Raw genomic sequence first — 14,330 nt, forward strand, 5'->3', positions numbered from 1 at the left:
CCCCGCTGGACACATGACAAAGGACATGGCAGTCAGCAGCCTGTCCACCAACCCCTGCATCTTCCCGTGGGGACCGAGTCAGTCATCCACCCCTGGAACCCGAGGCTGTGGGAGGGTGGGGTGAGAGGCTGGTGTCAGCGAGTGTGCGCCCCCTGCAGGAGCTGGTGGAGTACTACCAGTGCCACTCGCTCAAGGAGAGCTTCAAACAGCTGGACACCACGCTCAAGTTCCCCTACAAGTCCCGGGAGCGGGCCGCCTCCAGGGTCTCCAGCCGGTCACCAGGTAACCTGTGCCCAGAGGTGCCCACTGCTGCCCCATTCCAGGACCCGGATCCTCACCAGCCCCTGCCCTGGTGACCCTGGCAGGGAGTATGGTTTAGGCCCTCCTTCCCTCTCCCTGTCCCTGCCCCACCGCCCCCTCCCTTGCCAGTTCCCTAATTTGGGGGGGGGGTCTCTGCCTGGAGGACCTTACCCAGGAGGCATGCAGGAAGTGCACCCTGGCCCTGGGAGTAGCCAAAGGCAGATCCTGCCTGCCCTCAGCCTCGGCCCTGAGGCAGGGGCTGGTCCCTAGGCTGCCTCTAGGGGGAAGCCTCCTCCCTGAGGATGGCCCGGAGCAGGTGGGGCAGGTCCTCCCAGCCCAGCCTCTCCTGGCGTCCACGGGGCCCTGTGGGGCCAAGGGGCTTGCTGGCTTCTAGGCAGAGCTGGCCAAGGCAGGGGGCAGGCCTGGGGCTGTGGGAGGGGAGAGGTTGTCCCCACTGACCGTCAGGACACGGTGCAGAACGGTGCCGTACCACCCCGGGTTCAGCCCCCACGCGCGCTCCTTGGCATCTTTCCTTGCTCCCAGGTAGGGCTTGGTGCCCGCAGTCCCTCCCTCGGCTCTGAGCCATCCCATGAGGGCTCCGCCCGGGTCCTGCCAACTCCTGACGCGCTCTCTCGCCTCTTTACAGCTTCCTGTGCTTCCTACAACTTTTCTTTTCTCAGTCCTCAGGGCCTCAGCTTTGCCCCCCAGGGCCCCTCCGCTCCTTTCTGGTCAGGTACCGCTGCTGCTCGGGCCCTGGCCTGGCCTGACAGTCCTTGCTGGGCCCGGGGGGGGGGAAGAGGGGGGGGGAAATGGGGGGGAAGCAAGGAGGGTGGGGAGCAGCGGGGGGGGGGGGCTGCTGCCACAGCTGAGGATGCGTCAGGCCAGGCCCTAACGGCCACCCCGCCCCCATCTGTCCCCCATCCCATCCCATCCTGGCCTGGCCGTCCAGAGCTTTGCCCCTGGTGAAGAGCTTTGCCTCTGGTGAAGGGCTTTGTCCCCGGTGAAGAGCTTTGCCTCTGGTGAAGAGCTTTGTCCCTGGTGAAGAGCTTTGCCTCTGGTTGTGGGAGTGACTGGAGGGTGGCTCAGGCCTGCGTGACGGCCTGGGGGCTGTCATGAGACCTAGGTGTGGGGATGGAGGCTGTGCTCCCGGTAACCACATGGCCGCCCACCACCAGCGCCCAAGCTCTTCTCCACCTTCCTGTGGGCTGTTGTGTGTTACTGTCATTACCACCTGTCATTCAGGCTCCGTGCTGAGCTGGTTCAGTGGGCCCTCGGATAGCTAGATGGTAGGGGCTTCAGTGGACAAGGTGTGGGCTCTGCCCTGCTACGCAGGACAGTGTCCATTGCTGTGTGGCCGCCCAGGGTAAGGGGTAACAACCCCGGCCCTCATCAAGTGCAGAGACGCAGGCCAAACCCGCGGAGGTGTGGGGGCCCTCCGTGTCCTCCCCCTGTGTGCCCACGACCCACACCACAAGGGCACCTGCTCAGCCCCTCCCGTCTCTCCCCACAGTGTTCACGCCCCGGGTCATCGGCACCGCCGTGGCCAGGTACAACTTTGCAGCACGGGACATGAGGGAGCTCTCGCTGCGGGAAGGGGATGTGGTGAAGATCTATAGCCGCATCGGAGGGGACCAGGGCTGGTGGAAAGGCGAGACGAATGGACGGGTGAGTGCAGACCGCAGACACACCAGGCCCATCTCTGTCCCTGCCAGGCTCAGAGTCACCCAGCCTGTTTCAGGTACCCTGTCACCACGGACTCTTCCCCCACGGGGGATAGCCCTGCGGGGAAACAGGCTCCAGACATTTACCACGAGCCCCAGGTCATGTTGGAATGAGTCACATGGCTCAGATCTGGACCCAGGCCCCTCCCAAACCCCATATCTTTGTGGCTAGTGCACAGTGCAGCCTGTCTGCGGGGAAGGGAGCTGCAGGGCTGAGGATGGGAGCTGGGGTCCTAACCAGGCTCCTGTCATCCTTGAGGGCCCATTGATGTCCTGTCCATACCCCACCCCACACGCTCCGCCACACACACCCCGCCCCACCCCTTCACTGTGTCCGGTTGACCCGGTGACTCCTTGCCTGGCTGCTCTCAGATCCTGCAAAGCCCTTTGGTTCCTCTAACCTAGTGTCCATCTGGGTCCTTGGCTGGACCCAGATCTTGTGTCCAGCAGGGCATGAGAGCACCATCCTGAAGATATGTGCCCCGCCTTCCTTGGGCTGAAGCTGCCTACAGGGTATTGTACAGGGCTTCAAAGGGCCATTCAGCCCTAAGCAAGCAGCTGGCATTTTGTAGGTCTGAGTCTTTGCATTTTAGTGAGCCTATGTAGGCCATTTACATTTATTGTAGTCACTGGGATGTATGGGTGGGGAGCTACCGCCTAGCTGGTTATTTACCTAGCTCTCCCTTCTTTACTACTTTGGGGTTAGCTAGTGTGTCTTCATCTGTTCCCCTGCCTTCCTATTGCTTGGTTAGTGATGCTTTCGCTGTGATGTAACTGTTTGCCTTAGAGGTTAGGGCGTGCACTTTGGCTGCTACATCTGAGACAGCACATTGTGTTCAGCCCCCTGGCAGCTTTCCTGCAGCAGTCTTGAGTTCATACATTGTTGCCACTTGAGAGCAAATTGCTGGAGAGTCATGTTTCCCCCAAGTGTTTGCTAAGGTCAGGGCTGTTCCCCTTCATGTAATTATCTCATCTACAGTCCATTTTCAGATTCCATCAGTCATCACAATAATGTTCCCCGTGCTCCTTCTCCCTGATCCTGGATCCAGGTGTCTTGAGTCTGAATCCCTAGTCCTGAAGTTGCATTAACCTCATTCCCCTCTTCCCTGATTCTGTGTGTGTATGTGTGTGTGTGTGTGTGCGTGTGTGCGTGTGCGTGTGCGTGCGCGCGCACACACTTGTGCATGTGCTGGCACCTGAATATTAGCCTTGCATTCTTTTTTTGCCAGTCGTGGGGCCTGAACTCTGGGCTTGGGTGCTGTCCCTTAGCTCTTCATCTCAAAGCTAGCACTCTACCACTTGAGCTACAATGCCACTTTTGGCTTTTTCTGTTTATGTGGTGCTGAGGAATCGAACCCATGGCCTCATACATGCAAGCAAGGCAAGCATTCTACCACTGAGCCACCTTCCTAGCCCGAGCCTTGCATTCTTGCTGGACTTTTTTATTCTGCTTTATCACTTGAGCCATACTTCCAGTTCTTGCTCTTCGATGGTTAATTGGAGCTGTCTGTCCTGGCTCGCTTTAGACCGTGATCCTGAGCTCTCAGCTTCCTGAGTGGCTGCTAAGACTTATACTTGATTTCCAGTTCCACTTCTCCACCTTTTGCAGGGAATGTTTTCTCAAACATGCCCCTTGAGAGAGTTACTGCCGACCCTGGCTTCCAGTTCTGGTGCCCACGGGCGGGTTTCCGTTGTCTGTACTTTCTCTTGTTTCTTGGTCGGCGCTGGGTGTCTTGCTGGTCGGTGAAGAGGTTCTAGGTGATGGGATTTCCTTCAAGAGGACCTGATTCTTTCTTTTCTTCTGATTGGCAGAGTACCCTAACAAGGCTGGCGTGCTCCTGGTTTGTTCCCTTGGCTCTGTGAGGCAGCCCAGCAGCCTCTCCATCAGGCCCTGAGAACCTGGCCCACACCAAGCCCCGAGCTCACACCCTTGCTGCCATCTTTTTCAGATCGGCTGGTTTCCTTCAACTTATGTGGAAGAGGAGGGCGTCCAGTGACGGCAGGAGCGGGGACAGGACTCGTGGATCTTCTTGGGAGAGTCTCTCCAGCTCTGAAGTTCCTCCCTGGCTCTTCCGTGGCTCCCAGAGGAAATGCCCACCTGCCTTCTGGTTGTCACCAGCCTTCAGGGACAGGGAGGGTGCTTTCCCATCACTTGGCCTGGGTGGCCTGTCCCTGGGGACCCTCCTTGTACATAGAGGAAAGCTGTGCTGGCCCCCGCCCCACCTCAAGGACAGGGGCTTCAGCAGCAGCACCAGCCGCCCGAGGGCGACAGCCACGGCGTGACCCTCAGGCTGAGATGGTGCTCAGGAGCCTAGGGCTCAACAGCTGGTGTTCCTCGGAAGGCTGGGGGCAGCGGAGGGGCTGCCCCACCCAGTCGGCTCAGGCACTGGACTCAGCCGCCTGTCTTCTCTGCTGCTTTTGAGGGATCTGGGCCTTGGGGGCAGATGGGGCCAGTGTTAGGCCTCTTGCTGTAGTTCCGGCTCACTGGGGCAGCGCTGGGGTGTGGAGGAGAGCCCGTGGGTCCAGGTCTCGCTGCGTCCCAGGCAGGGCTGTCCCTCACCCCCTCGTGGCCCTTTGCGTAGCCCCTCTCCCGGCCCGGCCCTCCTTCCTGATCCATGGTACCTGCTCCTTGTTCACGGGGCCCCTCCTAAACCCCCGAACGTCTGTCCTGCTGCAGGGACATGTCCTCCGGAGAGCCTGAGCTCGCAGGGCACCCCTCCGCTTGCCCGCCTCCCTCTTCAGGGGTCCCCCGGGGGGTGGGGATTTCTTTCATTTGCACGAGAGATTTCGGTCTCCCAGGGACTCCTGCAGTGCGCAAGCTGAGCCTGTGGCCAACCTGAAATAAGTGCTCTTGGGGTGCCTCCGCCCCGTCCCCTCGCCCTGCTCATGTCTTCTGGCCTTTGACCTCAGACTGGCTTGGCCAGGCCCTATTTTCTGTACGCTGACGTGGCATAGACCCTAGCCACCCTGTCTCCCCGAGACAGGGTCCCCTTCTCCCTAGGGCCAGCTGTCCAACCCTGGCTGGGAAGGGGTAGCTGTGCTGAAGGGTGCACTGTGCTGGCCGAGGTCGGCCTTGTGGTCTCCAGCTTCCGCCTGCAGAGGTGTGGGGAGGGAGTGGGGAGGGTAGAGGAGCTAGGAGCTGGGCAGGGTCCTGCAAAGGCCCCCAAGTAAGGAGAAACAGGGAGCCCCAGTGGGTGGAGGGTTGGCCTGGAGGAGGAGGCACTCAGCCGTCGTGAGTTGGGCGCACCCAGCACTTTGCACAGGCCCTTCGCTCAGCCTGCCCAGCCTGGACCCAGGGTGGGGGGGACCCTGGCCCTCTGTGTTGATGCCAGTGTCCTGTGCCAGCCTTGTGCTTGACCCTGGTTTGGGTTTGTTTTGCTGTGTTTTTTGTTTGACCTGTTCGTTTTCTAAGGGGAAGAAAGTCTGTAATTAATTCATCCAAATCTCCCGTTATCTGTGAATAATAAGGAAGAGATTTTATAATAGCAAGCAAATGATGTATATTTTAGTTGGTCTCAAAATGAGTTGTGATTAATGAAAGACACTGGGGAAAAATAATGTAGAACCCTGTTTGTTTGTTTGTTTTTGTGTTGTGTTCAGAAGGTTGTGTTTGCTTTGGTTTGGGTTTTGCACTGTGCTGAGCAGGGTGGCAGCAGTCAGGCCGGGTCACGCGGGGCTGCGGCCCGCAGGAGGGGCCGAGGAGCGAGGCCCGGAGCGCCTGGGAGCATGCCGGAGCCTGCACGTCAGGGAGGTGGGGCCCCATAACCAGTGGATACCCCAGAAATGGAACATTAACTGTACAGTCGCCAGTCGGTTCTTTTCCAGACCACGGTTTTTACTGCAAATAAACCTAAACTCTTTCTTCAAAGTGAGTGGGTTGTTCTGCCTGGGCCCTGGGAATGCCCGCTTCTTCATCCGGGTCCAGCAGCGTCCGCCCTGTGGGGGCCTGGCTTGCCCGCTGGGCCTCTCCTGGCTGGCGCCCCGCGGTAGATTCCCTGTGCGGGACCTCTTCTCCAATTCAAATGCCAGCCCTCACCTCTTAGCATTGGAGATAAAAATTCCACACTCGTGGACTGAGTGATGTGAGATAGAGAAAACCCAAATCATCAGGAATTTGCCTCCCCCCCTCCCCGCCCCTGCTGCCAGGATCCCAGGCTCCGTTCCTGAGCACCCGTCCGTCCCCAGCCAAGGCTGCCAGGGCCTGTGTGACACTGCTGAGTATGCGCTCAACTTCCTGGCTTCAGCCCACCACAGAGCAGCGCCGGCTGCTGCCAGGTCTTCAGCGGTCCCGCCCTCTCATGGCCAAGGGCGCTGCAGGCAGACCCTCCCTGTGGTGGCTGAGGTCTGAGGATCACAGTTTGAAGCCAGCCTGGGCAGGAAAAGGCCAAGAGACTCTTATTTCCAATTAGCCAGCAAAAAGAAGGCATGGTTCTCTGCACATACCCTGTATAATAACAAAACTTAAAACAATAGCATATTGACAAATGCTAAGGGAAAACTCAAAAAATACTTTCAATATATGAATAAAAGATTTACATTTAAAAAAAGAAAATGGCTCAAGTGGTAAAGTGCTGGCTGTGAGAGAGAAAACTGAGTGGGAACACAGGCTCAGAGTTCAGCCCCCAGTACTGGCACGCACACCACCACCACCAATCCCCCAAACTTGAAGAACACTGCTGTACCAGATCTGGCCCAGATCTTGGTAACTGATGTGGGACACAGCCTTGGGACACACCTGGAGGCAGGAGTGGAAGGTAGGGGGCTGGAGAGGGGTAAGGGCGAAGTCGAGGGGATTCGTTGCTGGCCCAGTAGTTATTTTCCCCGGGTTGAACAAAGCATCTCTGTCCTGAACAGTGTTAGTCTCCGTGATAGCATTTTCAAACTCTCCACTTCAGATGTAATTTTCCCAAGTAGTATATTGCAAATAAATCAAACCTGGCTGAATTACAGGCTGTGAAATCACACCCTTGATGGACTGCTGTCTCCTGTGGGTGGTGGGAGGGAGAGCGGGGGGGGGGGGCAGGGCAGGGGATGGCAGCCAGAAAGCTCAACCAGTCTGGTCTCTTCTTGGAACAAGACTTCACCTTGTCTGCTTCAGTTACAAGGTGACATTTATTTATTCTCTTTGTTGATCTCATTCTGCTCCTTTACTTTTTCGAGTAAAACAAAAGCCACGGCTGCCTGGGAGCAGTGCTCACTGGCGCCTCCCTCCGGGCCCACGTGGTCCAACTGCAGCTGGGACATGATGACCCACCCCTCCCTTGATGCCTCAGTTTCCCTGAGTCCTAAGGTTCTGGGTGGTGATCCAGAGCCTGGCCTGTGCCTGCTGAGCCTGGAACCCAGGTCTTGCTCTGGGTCTCCTTTTGTGACTTGTGCAAGACCGTTTTACTTCAGGCCCTGAGGAAGGAGAAGGGGCCACAAAAAGCATGACTCTCTCTGTCTCTCTTTCTCTCTCTCTGTGTGTGTATGTGTTGGGGCTTGAGCTTAGTCACTGTCCCTTAGCTTTATCGCTCAAGGCTAGTGCTCTACCACTTGAGCTACAGCTCCACTTCCAGCTAATTGGAGATGAAAGACTCGCAGACTTCCCTGCCCGGGCTGGTTATGAACTGTGGTCCTTAGATCTCAAGCTCCTGAGTAGCACAGATTCCACCAGCACCCAGGGAGATGGATATTCTTAATGGACACAGTGAATGCGTGGATGTAGAGTGGTGGCTCAGGCCTGTGATCCCAGCTGCTCAGGAGGTGGAGACCGGAAGGATCTTGGTTCAAAGCCAGCCTAAGCAAAAATTTTACAAGCTCCATCCCAACCAGCAGTGACAGACCGAGGAGCAGTACTAGAGTGCCACGAGGGCCATCACTTGGGTGCGTGGCTGGCCAGGGCCATGGGCCTGGGGCAGCCCCTCCCCCTGAGCATAGTCCCCATGTGCAGCTCTGTTTTCTTCATGGGGAGAGTGCCATAGGAAGTTTCAGAGCTACTAGGAAGCGGACACTGCAGGGTCACAATCCCTTCTCAGGTGGGGAAACTGAGTCTGGACAACACAGCTGCAGCTGGGATGTGATGAGGACCGACCCTGTACCTTGATGCTGCAGTTTCCCCATTTCCCTCAGTCCTAGGGCTGTGGGTGGGACTAGTGTCCTCAGCACCCAGGGGAGGGATGGACCTGCCACACCCCCCGCCAGCAGCTGCCAGAGCCCGGAGCCCCGCCCCAGACCACACCCCCGACCGGCAGCGCACTAGAGCCTGGAGCCACGCCCCAGACCACACTCGGGCCCCCAGCACACCCCAGAGCCCGGAACCATGCCCCACGACCACAACCCGGCCAGCAGCGACCCTCAGAGTCCTGAGCCATGCCTCCCCCCCCCCACGTCCACCAGAGCCCAGAGCCACGCCCCTACCACGCCCGACCAGTAGAGCACCAGAGCCGAGCCACACCCCCTACCACATCCCCTGACCAGCAGCGAGCCATAAAGCTCATAGCCATGCTCCCCCCCCCCCAAGCAGCCACCACAGAGCCCAGATCGATCACCACCACCTCCCCTCGTCCAAAGTTCAGGCGATGGCTCTGCCCTCTTGGTGAGTGATCACTTGGCAGATGTCCTCAGAGCATGTGGTCAGGAGGGTCTGGGCTGCCTGGCTGCTGCTCAGGGGTTATGGTCACCACGGTGTCCCCCCCACCCCCGCCCCCAACACTGCCAGGACGAGGACGTTGAGGGCGATGTGGATCGGACCCAACCTCACCCCACAAACCTGCCCTTCTCCCGGTCCAGTAACTGAGCCCAGGCGCCAGCCAGGCCACTCTCTCCCTGTCCAAGACTGCAAACTACCCAGGGTAGCCTTGAACTGGTGGAGGCCGGGACTCAGATCTCTCTACTTTGAGATAGACTCTGAAAACAGTGGTAGTCACCACCTCAGCCCAGACTGCTTCCACTGGGGTGCTCCTGTGTCAGCCTCCGCTGGGGCGCCCTGTATCAGCCTCCACTGGGGTGCTCCTGTGCCAGCCTCCACTGGGGTGCTCCTGTGTCAGCCTCCGCTGGGGTGCTCCTGTGTCAGCCTCCGCTGGGGTGCTCCTGTGCCAGCCTCCGCTGGGGTGCTCCTGTGTCAGCCTCCACTGGGGTGCTCCTGTGTCAGCCTCCGCTGGGGCGCCCTGTGTCAGCCTCCGCTGGGGCCTCCTGTGTCAGCCTCCGCTGGGGCTTCCTGTGTCAGCCTCTGCTGGTGTGTTCCTGTGTCAGCCTCCGCTGGGGCGCCCTTGTCAGCCTCTGCTGGGGTGCTCCTGTGCCAACCTCCACTGGGGTGCCCTGTGCCAACCTCCACTGGGGTGCCCTGTGCCCCTAGCTCCAAGTGGTCCACCGTGCAGCTAGCCTCGGGGGTCCTCTGGCTTTGCGTCCTGCCCCAGGCCTCTCGAGGGCAGGGACTCAGGTGGCTCAGTGCTTTGTGTTCAGTCGATGTGCAGGACAGACAGGACGGCAGCAGGACAGCCGGCCAGTGTTGGTGTAGATAAGAGCGCCGTGATTTGACAGTTCATGCCAGCAGTGTGGGCACTGGGGGCCCTCCAGGGTCAGCTGGACACTGCTGCAGGATTAGTGGGCAGCAAAACCCCCACTCCTCTGACCCCACGGGCAGAGGGGGGCGGGGAGGGGGCGGGGGTCCCTCTGAGGCCAGCACCTCCAGATTCTTGCCGCACCTGTACTGACTTGGACCTGACTTCCCCAGAGCACCCAATCCTGCCTGGAGGGGCGGCGCCTGACTGGCCTCTCCAGCAGCCATCTTGACTTCCCCATTGGAAGGCCTGTGGCGGGCGGGAACTCCAGCCAGGTGACTGACAGACAGGAGCCCGTGGCTCCCTTCCTTAGACACATTGCCAGGTCCTCTGTGTGGTCTCAGGTGAGCCAGCTGCACGCTCCACGACTCCCTGCCCAGGGAGCCTAGCTGGAGGCGCAGGGGCCCACGCAGAGAGGTTCAGAGCCTGGAGAGCTGGGCAGGCACAAGCAGGCAGGGCGCTGGGCTCTGGGGGCCTTCCGGAACCCCCATGAAAGAGTTAGTAAACAGAGCCCGCCAGCTTGCTCTGGGTGCTGGGCTCAGGGACTCAGCCGGGCTGGGTCAGCAGCCAGCTGGAGGAGCAGCCCACTGGGCAGCTGCCCAGCTGGACTGGGGGGGTGGAGCTGGGGTGGCCCCGCCCACATGGGGGCAGGCACTCTGGGCTGGCAGACAGCCGCTGTCTTGGAGTTCTTAAGAGGCCTACTTGGGAAAGAAGGAGGTGATACTGGCTCACTGGCCGGGCACTGGCCTGGGGAGCTGCCTGCTGTACCCCCGGGGAGGGGCAGAGCCTTGCCTCTGCCGGGGGCGCTGGCTCTGGCTGGGTTCTTTGTCTGCCTCTGCGGTGGGGAAGCAGTGTGGGAGGGCAGAGCCACCGGCCAGTGTTTGAGGAGGGCTATGGCAGATGCTGGCCTGGCTTGGGTCCCTCCACCCTCCTGCAGGCCCTGCTTCTCAGAGAGGCTGAGTTGCGGCCCAAGGTCTTGGTCCTGAGACTAGGCTCTGCCCCTCTGCCCTGGCCCGGGGCCCAGAAGCTCAGTGCAGAATGGGGAGAGCTGGGGGCGGGGGTCAGGTTAATGTTGAAGCCGCAGGCCAGGGCCCCGGGCGGCCCTGCCCCCATCCCGACTGGCTGGCAGGCCACACAGGGCACATGGCAGGCCCAAGGAAGGGAGGGGGCTCCGCCCACAGGTGTGCAATGCCCCACTCAGGGGCAGTGCCTGACTGGCCTTGGACAGCCGTCCCTGGGACCATGACCTGCACTTTACCCCTGTAGGAGACCGTTCTTGGAAGCTTCTGGAAGCCTAAGGACCTCCAAGGACCAGAGGTATGCATAGACACCTACAGAGGGGGAGTTCTACCCCTTCCCCCCCACAGCCCCAGTCCTGAGCTACACTGCTGGCCGGAGGCAGGCCGACAGCTGGGAGGCTGTGGGGTAGAGGGGAAGCCACAGAGACGCAAAGCCGAGGGGTGGCTCTGCAGCCCTCTCTCCTTCCCACCGGAAGGAGCGGCTCCTGCAACTCTCCTTCGGGTGGAGCTCTGTGGCACATTTTTCTTGTTATTACCAAACTTTTCTAGCTGGAGAGCTCTGGGAGGGCTTCCTGGAGGAGGAGGAGGAGGAGGAAGGAGACTCCTGAACGGAGTTCTGGGAGTCTGGAAGGCCCTGTGGGGGTGGGTCTGGATCCCGCAGCCTCCCTCTGCTTGGGCCTTGGGAAGCACTGGGGGAGACATGGCTTCTCTGGGGGCTCCTGGGGGTGGGGGGAGCTCGCATCCCATCTGGGCTGCTGCTAACACCTGTGCTGCTGCCTCCCTCCACCGGCTCTCCCTGCACGCAGCTCCCCTGCCCCACCCCTGCCTCTCCTCCTCGTCCATCACCTGCAGCTCCAGTTTCTCCCCAGCTCAGCCCAAGGGCGGGCCTTCCACTCTTAGGCAGCTTCTGGGGCCTGTCAAAGCCATGGAGGCCTCCTTACTCCGGCCTCCCCAACTCCCCTGTCATATCTCTGGGTCCTGAGTGTCTGTCTTTTTTTTTTTTTTTTGCCAGTCATGGGGTTTGAACTCTGGGTCTGGGCGCTGTTCCTCAGCTCTTCAGCTCAAGGCAAGCGCTCTACCACTTGAGCCACCACTTCCGGTTTTCTGGTGTTAATTGTAGATAAGAGTCTCACAGACTTTCCTGCACTGGCTGGCTTTGACCTTGATCCTCAGATCTCAGCCGCCTGAGTAGCTAGGATTACAGGTGCTGGCCACCGGTGCCCTGACTTTTTCTTTTAATTTTTTTAAATTTTAATTTTTTGTGAGCATACTGCACAGAGGGGTTACAATTACATGGGCAAGATAATGAGTACATTTCTTATTAAGCATTGCAGCCTCCTCCTTTGTTTACCCTTCATATCCCTTCTCAGCCTCCCCCCCACACCCAATCCTCCTCCCCCTCCCCCCCACACCAAAGTTGTAAAGTTCATTTTCGACATGACAACTTGTACTTCTCATTGTTGCAACAGGTCCACCTGTATCCTTAAACGACTTGTTTTTCCCCATCTCCTCCACAAATTATACCAACATCAAATATGGTGAAAGCAGGAGTTATACTGTGGGGGAAGGACATACAAAACAACAAAGAAATAATCTTATAAATGCATTAGAAACAAATGCATGAAAGAAAAAAACATTTAAATACATATCTAAGGGTTCATTTTCCTAACATCACATTCTTTTAATTTTTTTTAAATTTCATACATTTTAATTTCTCGCGTGTGCTGATACCAGGTCTTGAGCTCAGTCTTGGGCACTGTCCTTTAGCTTTTTCACTCAAGGATGGCCCTCTACCACTTGAGCCACACCGCCACACCTCTTCTTTTTTGGGTCCTGAGTGTCTGCGTGAGAGAGGCCCCTTCTTGTTTCCCTCCCTCCCTAGATAACCTGACTCCTCAGGCCATTTGAGATGTTTGCCAACCACATTAGCTCTCTCCTTTCTGTTACTCTTGTGGCCCCAACATTCTCTCCCTGCCAGAGCAGCCTCCTCTGGGGTTAGCTAGAGCTGCTATAGTCCCAGGCCCTTAATACACACTAGATGGATGGATGAGTAGATAGACGGATACATGGATGGATGATGGGTATGTGGATGTATAGGTGGATGAGCAGATCGATGGACAGATGGATGATGGAGGGATAGGGGTATGGATGATGGATGGGTGGGTTGATGGACAGGTGGGTGAATGGATGGATAGATGATGGCTGATTAGATAGATGAATGTATGAGTAATGAGCAGATGACTGGATGAATGAATGGATGAAAGATGGATGGATGAAGCATGGATGATGCATGGATGGGTAGATGAATGAATGGATAGATAGGTTGATGGGTAGATGGATGGGTAAATGAATGGATAGATGATAAGTGAATGAATGGATGGATAGATGGGTGATGGATGGTTGGATGGATGGCTGGTGGATGGTTGGGTGATGGACAGATGTTTAGATGGATGGATAACGGATGGGTGGTAGATGAATGGATGGCTAGATGGATGGATGGATAGTTGGATGAATGGGTGGATGGGTAGTTGGATGAATGGGTGAATGGATAGATGGATAGGCTGGATGGTTGGATGGATGGGTAGATGAATGGATGAGTGATGGATAGGTGGATGATGGATGGTTGAATGAATGGGTAGATGGACGGTTGGATGATGGATAGATAATGGATGGACAGTAGATGAATAAATGGACAGATAGGTTGAGTGGATGAATGGATGCTGGGTGGATGCTGGATTGGAGCTGAGTGGATGGACAGGTGGAAGGGTGGGTGGGTTTCTGGATGGATGAACACACGCCATGCAAAGGCCCCAGGAGGGGCCTTGGCCTTGGCCTTGGTGTGTGTGGGGGAACACCATGGGGGCCTTGGAGACTGGGCCACCCTAGCCCTCGTCCTTGTTGGCCCTGCTATAACCCAGCCTAGCTTTGTCCCCAGATAACAGGTGCTGAAGCCGGAGTCCTCATGGCCTCACTGAGCCGAGCCCTGCGTTTGGCCACCACCTGCCGTGGAGGGAGAGCTGCCCGGGGCCTGGGTCCGAGGCCCCTCTCCAGCGTGGCCAATCCCCAGGCAGAGAAGAGTGTGCCCTATCAGCGGACCCTGAAGGAGGCCCCGGGCCCCTCGGAGGTGGCCCGAGGACCCAGCCAGCCCCTGCCCAGCTCCGCCAACGTGGTCCTCATTGGTGGCGGCAGCTTGGGCTGCCAAACCCTGTACCACCTGGCCAAGCTGGGCGTGAGTGGGGTGGTGCTGCTGGAGCGAGAGCGTGTCACGTCTGGGACCACCTGGCACACAGCAGGTGCGGGCTGGGGTGGTGGTGAGGGGGCGAGCGAGGGAGCACTCTACAGCACTGTCTCCCCAGGGACTGATGGCACCTGTTCCCGGGCCAGGTCTGCTGTGGCAGCTGCGGCCCAGCGATGTGGAGGTGGAGCTCCTGGCCCACACTAGGCGGGTGGTGAGCCGTGAGCTGGAGGAGGAGACCGGGCTGCACACGGGCTGGATCGAGAACGGGGGTCTTTTCATCGCGTCTAACCGGCAGCGCTTGGATGAATACAAAAGGCTCATGTCGGTGAGGACAGCCCCGGTGGGGGGTGGGGCACTCAGAGGACAGACCAGCTCACTTTTTTTTTGGTGCCAGTTCTGAGGCTTGGACTCTCGGCCTGGGTACTGTCCTTTAGCTTTTTCACTCAAGGCGAGCGCTCTACTGCTTGAGCCACAGCACCACTTCCGGCTTTCTGGTGGTTCATTGGAGATAAGA

At 58.3% G+C, this 14,330-nt stretch overlaps 2 protein-coding genes across 3 annotated transcripts in view; both read left to right on the top strand.

Annotated features, from left to right (window-relative positions):
• The window catches only part of Vav2 (vav 2 guanine nucleotide exchange factor), a 128,882-nt gene extending 122,993 nt beyond the window's left edge, over positions 1-5,889 (top strand). Inside the window, exons 28-30 of the mRNA XM_013029377.1 lie at positions 159-282; positions 1,811-1,965; positions 3,971-5,889. Coding sequence (XP_012884831.1) covers positions 159-282; positions 1,811-1,965; positions 3,971-4,018 — 327 coding nt within the window. The 3' untranslated portion in view covers positions 4,019-5,889. The remainder of the gene's footprint in view (positions 1-158; positions 283-1,810; positions 1,966-3,970) is intronic.
• Positions 5,890-9,869: 3,980 nt separating this feature from the next.
• Positions 9,870-14,330, top strand: part of Sardh (sarcosine dehydrogenase) — a 48,838-nt gene continuing 44,377 nt past the window's right edge. The window contains exons 1-4 of one of the 2 annotated variants that reach the window (XM_013029468.1): positions 9,870-9,903; positions 10,826-10,876; positions 13,514-13,871; positions 13,963-14,141. In XM_013029468.1, the coding sequence (XP_012884922.1) occupies positions 13,541-13,871; positions 13,963-14,141 (510 nt within the window). In that variant the 5' untranslated portion in view covers positions 9,870-9,903; positions 10,826-10,876; positions 13,514-13,540. Of the gene's footprint in view, positions 9,904-10,208; positions 10,277-10,825; positions 10,877-13,513; positions 13,872-13,962; positions 14,142-14,330 lie in introns of those variants that run through there. The other variant, XM_013029467.1, reaches the window with a different exon arrangement.

This window comes from Dipodomys ordii, unplaced genomic scaffold (genome assembly GCF_000151885.1).
Source record: "Dipodomys ordii isolate 6190 unplaced genomic scaffold, Dord_2.0 Scaffold118, whole genome shotgun sequence".
NCBI classification, from domain to species: domain Eukaryota; kingdom Metazoa; phylum Chordata; class Mammalia; order Rodentia; family Heteromyidae; genus Dipodomys; species Dipodomys ordii.